The sequence below is a fragment of the Hakea prostrata genome, chromosome 10, assembly GCF_041222555.1.
Source record: "Hakea prostrata isolate BN-2017 chromosome 10, UWA_Hpros_2, whole genome shotgun sequence".
Lineage (NCBI taxonomy): Eukaryota > Viridiplantae > Streptophyta > Magnoliopsida > Proteales > Proteaceae > Hakea > Hakea prostrata.
The window spans coordinates 48,006,649-48,023,439 of NC_142609.1; the positions used below are offsets into that span (position 1 = coordinate 48,006,649).

The 16,791-nt window shown below is 37.2% G+C and overlaps 1 protein-coding gene across 2 annotated transcripts; it reads left to right on the forward strand.

Moving 5' to 3' along the window:
• Nucleotides 1–217: 217 nt before the first annotated feature.
• LOC149003588 (1-acyl-sn-glycerol-3-phosphate acyltransferase 2-like) lies at nt 218–15,944 on the forward strand. Of its 2 annotated transcripts, XM_089136119.1 has the most exons (12): nt 218–312; nt 487–572; nt 1,189–1,311; nt 3,460–3,499; nt 3,657–3,730; nt 4,012–4,071; nt 4,832–4,909; nt 5,009–5,167; nt 5,275–5,400; nt 14,508–14,600; nt 15,239–15,325; nt 15,420–15,944. In XM_089136119.1, exons 2-12 carry the CDS (start codon nt 492–494, stop codon nt 15,660–15,662), a joined length of 1,164 nt encoding a protein of 387 aa, XP_088992245.1. In that variant the 5' UTR covers nt 218–312; nt 487–491; the 3' UTR covers nt 15,663–15,944. The 2 variants fall into 2 exon arrangements, with proteins under 2 accessions (XP_088992245.1, XP_088992243.1); XM_089136117.1 differs by lacking the exon at nt 218–312 and having other exon boundaries at nt 322–572.
• The last annotated feature ends 847 nt before the right edge of the window (nt 15,945–16,791 follow it).

Genomic DNA, 16,791 nt, shown 5'->3' on the forward strand with positions numbered 1-16,791 from the left:
TCCGAACTTTTAATTTTGTGGGTTTTCTATAATATGTGGGCCATAATCTATGCTCCCCCGTCCACGGAGATGATCTAGATTCGGATTTTTATGCCTTCCCGCATAACATTTTATCGTGATTATCGCTGCGGGCCCACGCAACCACAAGACGTGACGGACGTTTCTGTAGGTATTTATGTTGAGTCAATCGGTAGCAGTAGAAGGCAGTTATGATTCTCTCCAGTCACTGGAGAAACTAAGCATCTATTAATGACACCCACGCCGCACAGTGCGCATCTCACGCATAAGCGCAAATTAGCGTTTTTTTCATAGGTAAACGATTTGCCTGGTAACGTTGCTTGTTTTCCTTAATTCCTTAATTTCTCTTTGCTTCTTCGAATGGGAAGCTGTGCTTGAAGCTGACAGTATCTAGTAGAGATCTTGAATCCATCAGCTCTCCTTCAAAAGTCTACTCTATCTTGGTACTTCTTCTCTTCTGAGTTGCAGAAGCCATGGATATCGTAGCTGCTGCTGCTGTGGTTCCTGTGGGTATTTTGTTTCTGCTTTCAGGCCTCATCGTTAATCTTATTCAGGTAAGCAGATAAACGTTTATTTCTTTGATTTTGTTTCCTAAGAACTTAATTTTCCCCCTGAATTTTAATCTATGGAGACATTCAATGCCATCTTACTGTGCCCTTTAGTTCTAGGGATTTTTATGTGTTCGAGGTGTTTTTTTATGTTATAATTTGGCTAGGAGTATAGGGTCACTTGTATTGCCTGAAAGATTCGTTTTTTACCCCCTTGGGATCCTCGTTATCGTTGTTGGATTTTGGGCATCTAGTTATTGCAGTTCTCTCTACTCTTATCGTCTCCGGATTTCCTTTGTTGTTGCCCAATTGCCCCTTGTGTTTCCACTTCGGAGAATTTAACCTTACCTTACGGAGTCTAAACTCCAGGGGTGTGATCTTTTTTTGCTTCTGTATACGATATGGATTTGCTTTTGTGTTTCGAGGCTAACAATTTGCTTAATTGTTGCTCTCTCTCTCTCTCTGTCGTTTTCCTCCTATATATACGAACCATATAAGTGAAAAACTAATTATAGACTATATAAAATTTGGGTAATGGAGTCGCTGATTTATGTAAGACTCTGTTGACATTGGTCAACTCTAAGCTTTTCAACCCCTTCTATGTTCTACTTGCTCTTTTCAGGCATTTTGCTTCGTTCTTGTTCGTCCACTATCAAAAAATACTTACAGGAGGATTAACAGAGTAGTGGCAGAGCTGCTGTGGCTGGAGCTTATATGGCTTATTGACTGGTGGGGAGGAGTTAAGGTATTCAATAAATTTCAGTTTGTATGATGCTTATCTGTCAATTATTTATTGCCTTTTCTACTGGTTCAACTCTTGCTAACTGGAATCATGCTTTCATTATCTATTTGTTGCATACGCTTGTTCAGCTAATTCACTGGCTCTACAAAATAAACTTGTTTTAATTTATTGGTGGGAGTGCTTCAACAATCACACCTTTTGGATTTACTGATTTATATCAACTACCAAAGGAAAAATGAAATCGACTAATATGCTTCTCCCAGCCCCCACCTGCCCTTACATAAGGGGGCTGAATTTGTCATTCAGGCCTGGTTTCTTATTCTTGCTTTACTGTTACATTGCATCGAGTGGAAGCTGCATTTTTTAAACAAAACTACCATTTCCATAAATAATATGTGAACACTTTTTTGTGGATAGCTCTCTTATTCCTCACGATGGAGTAGTAGTCTTTTATGTCGCAATGATTAATGAGCAGTTCGCTACAGACATGAGTCTGCTATATCCACTTTTTGTTGCAAATAGATATTTTAGCAGGAAGTAGTTAGTGGTACTGGATAGGCAGATAGTAGCACGTCTAGCAAATTAAAAGAATTGAAAGGCAGGACCTTGATGGATTGTTAGCCAGTTATTACACTCTGCACCAAGATTGGTTTTGGTAGCATTAATTTCTGCTCTTCCAAGTCAAATATGAGGCTTGATAACCTTCCTTCTCAAGAAAGGTGAAAAGGCTTTGCTGGACATGGGGAGAGTAATTTGATTTGGTTGTAACTAGTGGGAATGTGAGAATCTTGTTTTTGGAGGATTGATGCAAATCCAAGACAGCATTAGCTTTTACCAGAGGGTTAAATTCTCTTGAAGATTTATTGCTTTATAATGTTGTTTCCTTGAAGGATTTGCTAATTGTGGTTTGTTGCGTTGAACTTGCTATTTGTGTCTTGGTTTTATTTGGTTAAAATGGGAGGGGATAGGGAAGGTGAAAGGGAGGTCTCTGAGTGTTTTTTATTATTATTGTTGTTGTTTTCCTAAAAATTTAAAATGCTTTATGAAGCCTTGCTTGGAGTAGCTTCTGCCTTGTTAGTTGATTGCATTTCAGGGTGGATGCCTTTCTTTTTTTTTTTTGGGGGGGGGGGGGTTGTTGTTGTTGTTGTGGGAGAGAGGGGGAAGTGGGACGTCATGCTGTTTGCAGCGTTTCAGTTTAAGGGGTTCAAAATTTCAATTGAGGTGGCTGCTGGTGAAGTTTTACTGACCGTTGGGTGGTACTATGAGTGACGTGGTGGTTGGTTTACTTGGAAGGTTTCTTGCTCAATAATCGGGGTTTGGGAGGTAGGAAAGTGTACTTGTGCTCAACTTATTGGAGCATGTATGAGTAAGGTATGGGTGATAGTATCAGTATGAAGGTAGGGGCAGAAATTAATTGATGACCCTTCATCCTTCTTTCTTGGCTCGTTTTCTGAATCTTTAGTGCCTCAAAGATAAGCGGCGTCCCATTTGGAAGTTTTCACTGATAATATCCTGCCTAGAATGGGAGCAATACTGTGGACCTTGCTCGAGAGAAGGTGGTTCTTCTTGGTAACCTTAAAACTTGAGGATTTTATCCACAGTAAGTACAGATTGATGTTTCATGTGTCTGGAATTGTGGCAAGTACAAGCCATCTATTAGGTTGTTGGGTGGAGAGAGTATGGGAATATATCATTCAGCTGTATAAAGAAACATGCTAGGGACTGGGTTTCCTACTTGGTCTTATATTCCCAGCCCTATACTACTAGAACTACTAGGTCTTATAGTTTGACTTGTACAAGGACTGACTTAAACTCCTATTTAAACACAAAGACAATTACATACCAATTATACCCCTCACATGGGGCAGAATTTTGCAGTTCTGCCCCTGACCTATCAAGTAGACTCAAAAAAAGCAATTAAAATGACACTAAGCAATTAAAACTGAAAATAAAGTGATTGGGCAGCAACCTTAGGTGGATCCCTTGGTCATCCACTTGGTCTTGGACTTGCTCTTGGACTGGGAGGGTTCGTACATTGCATTAGATAGTGGTTGGTGCATTGTGTATCTGTCTCTGTTGATTCATGTTTGCTGATTCTAGAGAAATCACTGTCCGCATCTTCTCTCTAATTTACTGGACTTATGGTCTCAGGTACAACTATTCACAGATGCTGAAACTTTGGAATCAATGGGTAAGGCAAATTGTTAAACCTTTTGTGATCGGCATGCAGTTTGTGTGATTACCAAAAAAATTTGTTTTCCTATTTGAATCTGTAATTATTTTACCTTGACCATAAAGTTACCAGATAAGTTATTTAGCACTGTTGCTGATGTTGGAGAATTTTCCAGGTAAAGAACATGCACTTCTTATATCCAATCACCGGAGTGACATTGACTGGCTTGTTGGATGGGTTCTATCACAGGTGCATAGTTTTTTTATCATTGTGTTTATCTTTGTCATCTGTAAGCGATTAAAAACTTATGCCCCTGCCCCAACCATGTCACCCCCACACAGACCCTGTGTCACATGAACATGCAGATGCATGCAGTGACGCGTACTGCTTGCGACTTATGAGGTTATATGATTTACTTCTCAAAAGTTGTCTGTTATCATGCTTGCTGTATCTCTTGAGTTGGTGTTGTGTGGTTTTTCTTTTCCCCTATTTCAATCTCCACTAGTTGATAATTCTTTCTCTTGTAACAGCGCTCTGGTTGCCTTGGTAGCTGTCTTGCTGTAATGAAAAAATCATCAAAATTCCTTCCGGTGAGTTTCTAATTTTTGCTTGAAGTATGGCCTTCCAATTTGGCTTCTCAATGACCTGCTTACCACCATATAGTAGCCATTTGTTCATTCAAAAATTACTAGTTATGTAGGCATCTGGAGTAGGTTTGTCAGCCTGTATCCTGTTATGGTCAATGAGTATGGGAAGTGTCAAAGCAAATTGTATGAAATCCTTATTGGAAGTGTCAAAATGTCCCCCTTTTACTAACTCACCTGAAAGATGATTTTGGGCTTACTTGGTGAATTTGAGACATGGTAGAAGGTGGCACATAGATTTGGGGACTGCAACATCACATTCCCATGGCCATTTAATTGGGTATCAATGTACTCTCAACTTCATTCTTCTAGTTGATCTTAGAGAGGAGCATACTCACAGTTTTACAACTTGGGGTTCTGAACTAAATGAGCTAATTGAATATGGCCATTTTGATATGCCAATTCCTTGGAATCATTGACTTTTCAGATCTGAGGTCTTATTCTTGGGTTTGTCAGATTGCAGATTGGAGTTGGCAGAGACCAATTCAATTCCCAATTTCATGTTTGAAATCTTGGGCATGCTTGTTCCAGAAGTTCTTTCTACTTGCTGCTAATATGCTTGCCTATATTTCTTTCCCAGTCCAACCAAAGTAACATTTAATTTTGCTTGGATTTATTTGTCGTCAATTTTCTTCCTCTTACTGCTGTAACGGTTTCATGAATTACCTTTTCACCTATGGATAAAGAAAACTATCAATTGCTGTAGGTCATAGGGTGGTCAATGTGGTTTTCTGAATACCTCTTTCTGGAACGAAATTGGGCAAAGGATGAAAGCACGCTAAAGGTGATATATGATATATATTACATGCACTGATTAATGCATGCATTTGTTTCAAAACTACATCACAATTTAGTTTGAGCTTTATTTAACTCTATGAAACAGTCTGGTCTTCGGCGGCTGAAGGATTACCCTTTGCCTTTCTGGCTGGCACTTTTTGTGGAGGGTACTCGCTTTACAAAGGCAAAGCTTTTGGCAGCACAAGAGTATGCAGCTTCTACAGGGTCAGCAATTCCTAGAAATGTTTTGATTCCTCGTACCAAGGTTTAGTTCTGGTTGCCTTGTAAATTGATAGTACAGAAACAGCTATTGTTTTATTCCTCTATATGTTTGGATGCATGCTTCCTTATCTGTCTATATGTTTCTTTCAGGGTTTCGTTTCTGCTGTTAGTCATATGCGGTCATTTGTTCCAGCTATTTATGATGCAACAGTGGGTATCCCTAAAGATCAGCCTTCACCTACTATGCTGAGAATATTGTCACGACAACCTTCTGTGGTAAGCCCCCTAAATTTAAGAATTTCAATTAACTGGGATCTGTTTTTTTTTTTGGTAGTGCCATCATCTTGCATGTCCTAAGTAGCTTTTTTGTTGTTTCACTTCTTAACACCAGTGGATTTCTGTCATTTTTTTTTTTAGTTTAGACATTAGTGATTGACGACTTATATATGTTATTCCTTTGCCAAGATTCTACCTTTGCTTACCATGCATGCTGTTTTTAAGGTCTTTAGTTTAATTGGGTCATTCCAATGCCTATGTAAGTGACAGCCATCTATAATGGTGTAAGCCAGATCTGTGCCTAATGAATGGTGACGTTGGATGTAAGTAACAATGGTTGAGCCATAAAGATTCAGTAACCCATCTGCAGATACGACATGATAAAGTGACACTTTTGGTTCTTTAAGAATTTGATTTACAAACTATTTTAGTTGGATTCAAATAGGAGGTATTTGCCATTTATGAATGGTATCTTAGGTAAAAGGGGTGTACCTTGTGCATGAGGTTCTTGCATCTCTACGATTGGGGAAGGGTCAAAATGCACAAAACCCTGCCCTCACCAAGAGGCTGTTTCTAAATTCAAACCCATGACCGCTTGTTAACATTGTATTTGCTTTTGGTGATAGGTTAAACTTATAAGGTATAGTGCCTATTTTAGTTTTCAGCAAGGTTTCTGCTAGTTCGAATGGGGTTCAATGAAACTTTTATGGGTTATTAGGTCAAAACATGTCAAAATTGTTGAATTGGGTTGAAACATGTGGCTTTTTAAACTCCGTCCATATATCATATCAATTTCTGGTGAAATTGTGATATCTAGGTGGTTTTGATAGGTTTTGACTGAGTTTCTCGGTGACTTTGCTGTTTTTATCGTTCATTTACTCTTACCTCATTAGCTTTGCGAAGCCAAGAGAGCTTGTTAGGTTGAGGTAAGACACTTATTTGTCAAAGAAAATATCTATTGGCCTCGTCTGGAATGTGATGTGGTGAAACATGTGCAACGGTGCAAAACTTGTAATATTGCTCAAAGTCAAGATCAGAATACCGGATTGTACACTCCATTTCAGGTACTTACAACCCACTTGGAACACGTGAGCTTGGATCTTGTTCTTAGCTAAGTAGCTAACCAAGGACACAAAGAGGTAAAGATTCAATGACACATTTTACACCATGTAACATGACCTTGGATGCTACTCAACTGGCAAATCTTTACTTCCAAGAGATTGCTAAACTTCACGGTGTTCCAAAGACAATCAATTCTGATCATGATTCCAAATTTATAAGTCAATTTTGGCATACAAGAAGCTTGGTGCAACACTTCTGTTAGAAAACAAGCATTAAATAATCAAAACAGCAGCTGAACTTGAACAAAGAAAAAGAGAGAAGAAGAAGAAGAGAAGAGAGATGAAGAACTAGTAGAAGAGGCTTGTGATTCTTGCTTAAAGAGTCTAGAATCACAAAGCCCTTTTATTTATAGCTTCTAATGAATATAATACAACTTGAGAGACAAGTAATTGTCCTCTAGAAAAAGGAAACAAAAAATTACAACTTTAGTAACTTCCTAACTCTAAAAATAGAAAGTTCTGAAAATAGAAACTACCACCAAAATAGAATCTATGCTTTCTAAAAACTCCCAAAACTTATGTAGCAAGACTCCAACATTAGAAATAGAAAGTAGAATAACATCCATAGCATAATACTGTTCATGTAAACAGTACAAACAAAGTTACTGTTCACGTGAACAGTACCGTGAACAGTAAAAACAGATTTTTTACTGTTCACGTGAATAGTGTCGTGAACAGTAAATATCCCAAGTGTATATACTTCAACACTCCCCCTCAAGCTGGAGTGTACACAAAGAAAACTTCAGCTTGCACAATAAGAATAAACTTGAAAAGTAGCACCAATCTTGAATCGTCTAACAACTAACAATGACAGAAGTCAATAAACACTGAGAAAACTTCACCCAGGAGATAATCAACACCAACTTAAAAAAAACTTTCATTCTTCATGTCAATAGAACCATCCAATAATAAGAATAATTGACAATGTTAAAGACGAACAAAGTCCATAAGTATAATAGGATCAAAGATACTATCCATATAATGCCGGTAGTAGGAGAAATATCTACACCAAATCTTTAAAATTGCAACTCCAATGTCCATAAGTATAGCAGGATCAAAGACACCATCCACATAATGCCGGTAGTAGGGAGAAATATCCATACTAAATCTTCAAAATTACAACTCCAATGTTCATATAAATGCTTCACAAGAAGGCAAGTAATAGGCAAAGTATAGGTAGGTAAAAGGCAATATTGATTACTGTGGATCAAGTAGGTAGGTAAAAGACAATATAGGTTACTGTGGACTAAGTAGGTAAGGTAGTATGGGACAATATGGGTTATTGCGGACCAAGTAGGTAAGGTAAAAGATAGTATGGGTTACTGTGGACCAAATAGGTAAGGTAAAAGACAATATGAGTTACTGTGGACCAAATAGATAAGGTAAAAGACAGTATGGGTTACTGTGGACCAAGTAGGTAAGGTAAAAGACAGTATGGGTTACTGCGGACCAAGTAGGTAAGGAGGTATGGGTTACTACGGATCAAGTAGTTAGGTAAAGGACAATATAGGTAAAGACATGTAATGATATCGTTGTAGAATGCCATAAGTTGAGGACAAAGATCTTCACAAATAATATCCATCAGCACATCTTGAGTAGATATAGAATAAGGTACCATTCTCCCCCTCACGTGTAGCATTACACGTGGACAATTAATGATGACCAGTGACAAGCATCTTAAAGTATGAACACAAGAAACCCAAGAAGGAAAAGTAGCAGCCACAGAGCAGTGTATTATTCACCAATAAAGTTGATTAAGCAGCAGAAAATCGTCTCACAGGACAAAGTCTTGTGCACCAAGGGGGAAAATTTTTTTGGACCACCGCTAACCCTTGGGCAGGAGCAAATTAGATCAGGAAAAAAAAAATTGAACCAGCTTGGAATCTCAAAATTGCAGGTCGTTGTAGCAATCCACTCGGAAGATGTGCAATAACGATTCTTTGCGATAGTGAGATAATATCAGATCTCGGACCATAGCAGCAAACTTCTACTAGATTTGAAACTCTAACAGATCTCGATATGAAGGAAAAATAGTCCTCTAGGTCTTTGTAGAAGTATTAGATAAAAAGAAGGCTAAACTTGATTCTGAAATAAACAACGGAAGAAGTAGTAAAGCAAGAAGGTAGCAGCAGAATTTTTCAGAAGAGAGAAATTCAATGAAACAGGGGTACTAGTATACGACTTGCAACTAAACTTATAGCACAAACAATGGAAGACAATACTTAGGTCTTGCAATCCGAATTATGGGTATATCTTTGCAAGAATCAAGAGGAATCCCAAGACATCAGTGTAGTGCAGATTGAACTTCAGATTTGCACACAAAAAAAGGGTAGTAGCAGCCTCAGTTGAATCAAATAGGTAGACATATCCCCAGAAAGCTTAGGGCCTTTTTTTAGTATTAATACATAGATACTTGGTGCTTCAAAAGTCAAAGAAGGACAGCCATTCACAATTACTGCAGCGAAGGTTGGGGCTACCCTAGATAAGAAAAAGGAAAAAAAGAAAAGAAAAAAAATTGGGCAGACAAGAGAGAGAAAACAATCCTTAGCTTGATTAAACTTGCTCTGATGCCATGTTAGAAAACAAGTATTAAATAATCAAAACAACAGCTGAACTTGAACAAAGAAAAAGAGAGAAGAAGAAGAAGAGAAGAGAGATGAAGAACTAGTAGAAGAGGCTTGTGATTTTTGCTTAAGAGTCTAGAATCACAAAGCCCTTTTATTTATAGCTTCTAATGAATCTAATACAACTTGAGAGACAAGTAATTGTCCTCTAGAAAAAGGAAACAAAAAATTACAACTTTAGTAACTTCCTAGCTCGAAAAATAGAAAGTTCTGAAAATAGAAACTACCACCAAAATAGAATCTATGCTTTCTAAAAACTCCCAAAACTTATGTAGCAAGACTCCAACATTAGAAATAGAAAGTAGAATAACATCAATAGCATAATACTGTTCATGTAAACAGTACAAACAAAGTTATTGTTCATGTGAACAGTACCATGAACAGTAAAAACAGATTTTTTTCTATTCACGTGAATAGTGTCGTGAACAGTAAATATCCCAAGTGTATATACTTCAACAAATGGTACCTTATTCTATATCTACTCAAGATGTACTGATGGATATTATTTGTGAACAGTAAATATCCCAAGTGTATATACTTCAACAACTTCAATTTAGCTCTTCTTGTTATTCTTAATCCGATAGATAAACTGAAGTTGTTAATAGAAGTTTGGGAAGCCTTTTGAGGAGCTTGGAAGTAATTTATGACAATGGGATCTTACTTTGGCTTCATGAACATATTCTTTGACTGAATTATTGAGCAGAATGAGTAATACCAAGAAAGAGCAACAAGTATCGGAAGCTTGCTGCTTTTAAAGAAGGATATTTTGTGTGCATTCATCACAGGAAAGAAGGATGCCTTCATGGTCGTCATGGCAAGCTCAAGCTTATTGCTCTGATCCAAAGTATTTTCCAAGGCTTAACAAAATAGTCCACTAGATCCACATTTCTAAAACAAAACATCTAGAAGCAATAAGAAGCTAAACAGTCACCAATTTTGACTCTGCTTTGTTGTGAACCCTATGTGAATCTAGGAATTAGCATAAGATTTTTATATGGGCGAAAAGGTTTTAAAGTCTATCTCCCAACCCAACAAACAAAGAGTCATTTGCTATTTTCTAAAGGGAGTTGTGGCTATCTTGGCGAAGGAGGTTTAGTTTGTCTATTTGTCTGGGATTTTTAGTTCCACTCAATTTTCAAAGCCAGATTTCTACTTTCAAATTACATTAGAACTAGTCTATCTCGGAGGCTTACAACCAACTCAATCATCATATTTTTAATGCCTTGTAAATGCTATTCTCGAGTTTCAAAAGTCTTTATTAAGTGTGAAAGTTATATTGTCAAATTAGATGGTAATTTTCAAGGAATTCTGGGATTCTTTTTAGCATGGAGAGTTGTTCCAATGCTCATCTTTATAAACACCCTATTGTGAATGAAGTTGGCAATACATTTGGGTGAAATTGAGTCTAGCCTCTGTCTTTAAAAGGAGTACTTCAAGTTTTGCTCTTGTGCGGTGAATCTACAATCTTTGAGTGTTCACTTTTTAGCTCCTACTTCTCTATTCTTTCGGGCTTCAAGTTTGGTATCAGACCTCAAGGTTGGTTCTCTTATGGCTCAAGAAAGATACCTACGAGACCCCGGGGGGGGGGAGATGATTCATAATAAGGAGACAAGGGCAACAACTTCAAAAGCATTTGCAGCGTTCAAGCTTTTGAAATACAATGATTTGCATTATGATTCAAAATGTATTCAGTCTAATGAAGAGGATATTATTCCTTTTGCTGACATATGAAGTAGACTTCAAGTGACGGAAGTTGTGCTTGACGTCATTATCAAAGACATAATGCTGATTGACAAGATATGTGAAAATTGATATTTTAGAATTTGAAGGAATGATGCAACCTGAAGATTTATGGACTGGCTACTTAAGGTTGAAAGATTTGTTGATTACAAAGACATATCAAATGTTCAAAAGATGAAGCTTGTTGCCATCAAGCTTAAAAAGTATGCTTTTATTTGATGGGAGCACCTCAAGAAGCAAAGTGCTGATGAAGGAGGATGTTGAATCACAACTTTGGAAAAATGAAGACAGAACTGGAAAAAAAAGTTCTTGTTGGAGCACTATTGTCAAGATGCCTTCTTGAGACTTCATAATCTCCAACAAAAGGTACTTTTAGTGGAATATTCAACACTATTTGATAATCTCATGATGAGCTGTGATATTGCCAAACTGGAGGAGCAAACTGTTGCCACTTTCTTGGCAGACTTAGGCCTGAAATCAATATTGTTGTCTAATTCCATCCTTATTGGACTTGAATTGATGTTTTTCGGCTTGCCCTTAAGATAGAAAGACAACTCGAACAGGCCTGTAGTAGCAGCTATTGGCCTTGGAATAAAGAGAGCTATGCCAAGTCTGAGAGTGCATTTTCATCTAAGAATAATTGTAAGGCAGCCCCTTCAAAGTCACTTCCTAAGAATGATGGAGATTCAAGTTCTAGCCATCTTACTTCTTCAAAATCAGTCATAAGTTTCAAATTCCAAAGGTTTAGACATATTACCTCCTATTTCTCTATTCTTTTCAACGTTAAGTATGATATCAATTTGGCTTTGATACTAAACTGGATGGAGAAACATCCTCAACCTTACAAGCTATCTTTGCTTTGCAAAAGTAATGAGGTAAGAGCAGATAAAAGATGTCTTGTTTCAATTTTCAATTGTTGGTCATTGTCAACCGGGTTTTGATACCGAGCTTGACATTGAAAAGAATAGAGAAATAAAATGTAATACAAATGAACACTCAAAGAGTTCCTTCTTCTAAGGCTAAAGGCTAAACTCAAATTTCATTCAAATGTCTTATCAATATCTTTCATAATAGGGTGCTGATATAGATGAGTATTGAAACAATATTCAATGCTTAGGCAATTCCTTGAATTCCTTGAAAATGACCAATTATTTTGACTAGATAACCTTCACTCTAAATAAAGACTTTTGAAATTCAAGAGTGACATTTATAAGATATTAAAAAAATGACGATTTAGTTGCTTGTAAACCTCCAAGATAGACTAGTTCCAATGTGGTTTTAAAGTAGAGAATTGGCTTTGAAAATTGAGTGAAACTAGAATTCCCGTATAGGCAGGCAGACAGTATCTCCTTTACCAAAATGGCCATAACTCACTTTAGAAAATAGCAAATGACTTTTTGTTTGTTGAGTTGAAAAATAGACTTTCATATTATTCCATCCATGTAAAAATCTTGTGCTGACTCCCTCCAGATTCACCTAGTATTCATTATAAAGTTGACCCAAAACTGGTGGTGGTTAATCTTCTTATTGCTTCTTGATGTTTTGCTTTAGGCTTGTGGGCCTAGTGGTCTAGTTTGTTGGGCCTCCAGAAATGCTTTGGCATCCATTAGGCCTTTCATTTTTAGTGCAAGAGTTTGTTTTTGAGTTTTTTGTATAAGGGGATCTGTTGTTCAATACAATATAGCTGCAAGAAGAAGATCTAGGCCCCTCCATTAGGCCACAGTTTTTCAACTGGACCTTCCTTTGATCTTGGTATTACTGGTATTAACTTGATATCTATTCATCCAAAAAAAATACTTGATATCTATTCATTAACTACCCGTGCAATTATGCCACTACATGTGTGGATTTCTATTAGTAATTTATATTTTCTTACTTTTTATTTAGAGTTCTTTTTAATGTGAGGGCCGTAGAGTTCAAGCCTCATGCTTTTAATGCGTAGAATATGCTCTGGATTTTTCCTTGTTGCTGTGAGAAACTGTGGCGGTGAAACCTCATCGTGGTTATGGGGAGAGTGGTTATGGGGAGAGTGACCAAGGCTGTTCGTGAGAAGCCCTGGTCAAACAGTGGTGGTGAGACCTCATCGTGGTTACTGAGGAAGTGACCAAGGCTGTTGCTGAGAGTCCTGGTCATATACCCTATTTCTCCTCTCTTTTTTTAAATCTTTGCTTTATGTCTATCTTATTACTGCTGCAACCATTTGCTGTGGAGTTTTTGGTACCTAATACCACAACAACATTATTTTCTGTTCATGAATTTGAAGTGCTGATATTATCAGAGCTAATACAAGGGGAAAGAAAGACACTGTTGCTTCTTTTCTGAGCTGCTCCACTTCCTCTGTGGTGTTGTATCGCAGCAGAACTTTAGTCCCATCAATGGTCTAGTCCTCCCTTTTGTGAGTCTCTATTGACCTCATTTTCAGTCACATATGGTGGCTGGTTCTTCTTGAACTCTTTAAGTGGTTTATCTGCCTTGGTTTGTAATTTCAGAGCCGTGGTACTATCACCACAGCTGACCATTGGTCATCTATTGTTAGTTCCTTGCCTTCAACCAAGAATGGAGTTCCACGTGCTGGTCAGATTTGTTACTTATTATTTTGTGGAGTTAATTACTAATTACTGTAATTGATTATATGTTCTTATCTGATACAGCCTTATTTTGAGGGATTGTTCTCTTGTACTGAGGTGATGTATGACTTTGACTTAGTTTCATATTCTTATGGCCATCAGATCTCTGGTTTGTTAGTTAATGATATTCTGGTAATTTTCTATTTGAGCTTATATTCCTCCTATTTTCTGCTGGGTGGTATCTTGGTTAATTTGTTGTTAAACCTTGGAACAGAGTGTTGTAGGTCCAGTTATCTCAGCTAGTAAGGTCAGTTGTTGATTGTAGCATCGACCAAGGATCAAATCCTGCCTCAATTTTGATGGAGTCCTTAAATGATTTGAGATCAACTAGGAACCAATAAGCCGGGATCTTGTGAGCTAATCCAATGGGGGTAAGTTTGGATCTTAAGTTAAGGTCAGAGTTAGGTTAGGGTTCAGGTTGGATATGTTGGTTATGCTAAGCCGGTGTGGGGAGTCTATTTATGCAGGTCTCTTAATGTTTGGGTGACTGGTTGATGTGGGAGATTTGGATCTTGAAAATTTCCAGGGGATAATTGGGAAATTAGGATTGGGATAGTTGGATTGATCTGGAAGGTTTTGTGAATTTGGAAATAATGTCAGGAGATGTTTTCTGTGAGTTGGTTGTTTTGAGGTTGTGGAGAAGATTGTTTCATTTTGGGATGTATAGGACCAATTTCTTGATTTTGGGTTCTCCTGGGCAAAGATTGTTGATTTTGATTTGGGAATGGGGAGGAAATGCTTGAATAAAGATTGAATCTTAAATAAAGCTTCAGTTAGAACCTTCAGCTCACATTTTCATGAGTCAATATTGTATGGATCTCTACGAGTGAAACACCGTGTATAATGTTTGTTTTTAATTATGTACTTAATTTCTTTATATTTTTTATTTTTTGGTGGATATATGATCATGGATAATGATACAACTTTAGAAAATTATATTACAACTATTTTGTTGCACTGATTGATTAAATTATTGTTTAATCCACTTTGTGCAGGTGCATGTGCATCTCAAGCGACATTTGATGAAGGAATTGCCTGAAACTGATGAGGCTGTTGCTCAATGGTGTAAAGATATATTTGTTGCCAAGGTATATTGCAATTGATATTATTTGTGGGTTCTCATTTGGCATGCTTTGGGTGGTATTTGAAATATTTAATTCTCTTGATAATGAGACTAACGTGACAGCAAATTTTAGTAGTATTAAAAAGTTGTGATCAACTTACTGACTTGCTTTTGTGTTATGGAATTTCTATTTCTGGAATTTTAGTTTCATTAGGAAGTTTTAAAACCTGTGACCAACTTGCTGACCTGGTTTTATGTTATGGGATTTCTTTTCAAAAATAACAAGCCAAGCCACATAGTTGCTAAAGGTGTGTGAAGCTGTCCCCAAAAACAAGTCAAAATTCCTCAATGCAGTGTATGCATCCATTGTCACCATGTGGATGCATCCTTTACACTCCATTACAAGGAAACATTTGTGTGTAAGCTGGCCTCGGTGAACCTCAGCTTTCTCCCCCCATCCCCCCCCCAAAAAAAAAAAAAAAAAAGAAGAAAAAAGAAAAAAAAAAAGAAGTCGTTTTCATAGCTTATGCATGGTATTATTTGTGGTTTTGAACTGAGCTGATTGGAAAACTAGGATCCATGTTAGTGAACTTGTTTAATTGGTTCAAGGCTGAATTGTTGTTGTTGTGAAATCCTTATTTCTTGTGCTCTTTTGGTTGCTAGGATGCTTTATTAGACAAACATCTGGCAGATAACACTTTCGAGAGCGAACTCCGCCTAGACTTGGGCCGGCCAATAAAGTCTTTATTGGTATGTTTGTCTCCTTCATGATCATAATGCAGATACCATGTTAGTTGTTGGTTCTTTTAGAAGGCAGCACCTTAAGTCTTTCTTATTGCAACAGGTAGTACTATCTTGGTCATGTATTCTTCTATTTGGTGCTATCAAATTTATCATATGGTCTTCCCTCCTGTCATCATGGAAAGGAATTGCAGTCTCAGTGGCTGTCGTAGCTCTAGTCCAAATCTTAATGTACGTTTTGATACGATTCTCTCAAGCTGAGCGTTCCAACCGTACGAAGGTGGCCCCTGCTCAGCCTATGAATGGCAACACAACCTCGAGAGCAAGCCGAGAGAAGCAGCAATAGGTTGCAGGTTGTGTTCTGCATCATGGGAAGAATCTCCAACTTGAGCTTCTATCTATTGGTGTATTTTGTGGTTTTTCAGATGGTATAGGCATCTTCTTTAATAGTCTGTTCTAGCATCCTTAATCACCCCTTAGTTAAATTTGGTTGGCCTTTTTTTTTCTGTGTTTGATAAGGAAGTTCGTATTCATATTGTATGATTCTTAATTTAGGGAAACAAAAGTACATGTTGTTGGGGTGCATTTTTCCTCACACAATTATAGACTCTTTCATTAGCAATGTGGCTGTTTTTGTGTGTACATACTAAATTATACTCCCTCTTGTCTCTTGTTGTGTTGGTGCTTAAGATGTTATTATATTTAACCCAAAAAAAGAGATCTTACCATATTTATTTGATACAATATAAGCAGCATGATATTGGTTTCAATCAACAAGACTAGATATGGATTGAAACCATTAGAACAGGACTAAGATATCCACTTAATACATATGAAACAACACTGATATCAAGAGCATTAGCCAATTTGTTTCCCAATTGATCTCCTTACCCTGCTTTGTCTAATAATTTATTTTTATTTTTATTTTTATTTTCAGTGTCTATCAGTTGTAATTTTAATTGATTTAAGTCTTAATGTAAATATATAGTGGACTATTTAGAGTAATCTCTCAACCCCTGTGATGAAGTTTCAGAGTTAATTAGGGTAAGGTGCATCTATCAGGTGATGGGTATGGCCACAAACAGACCATTTTCTTACCTTCTTATGATAGCTGAATTAAAATGCAAATACATACGGGGAAGTCATTAGAAAATAATTGGAAGGTATTAAACTACTTCTTAAACTCCTTGTTTTCAACATTTTCAATCCAGATTGTGTTTGTTTGCAAAGGTGGGGTGGGAAAAGAAAACATGTGGGTCCCATGTGTAGTGGGGTGAGGGAGAAGAAAAAGAAAGGAAAGGGTTTTGTGCAAAAGTGATAGTGGTGGGTCTCACTTTTTATTTTTTTTCAACTTTTCCACAAAGTACCACCAAATATGTAAGGTTTTAAAATGATTTGGGGTGAGAAAGTTGGACTGCCACATCAGCAGACAAATTTCCTTGCCCATGCAACCAAACAATCTACCATTTTGGGAT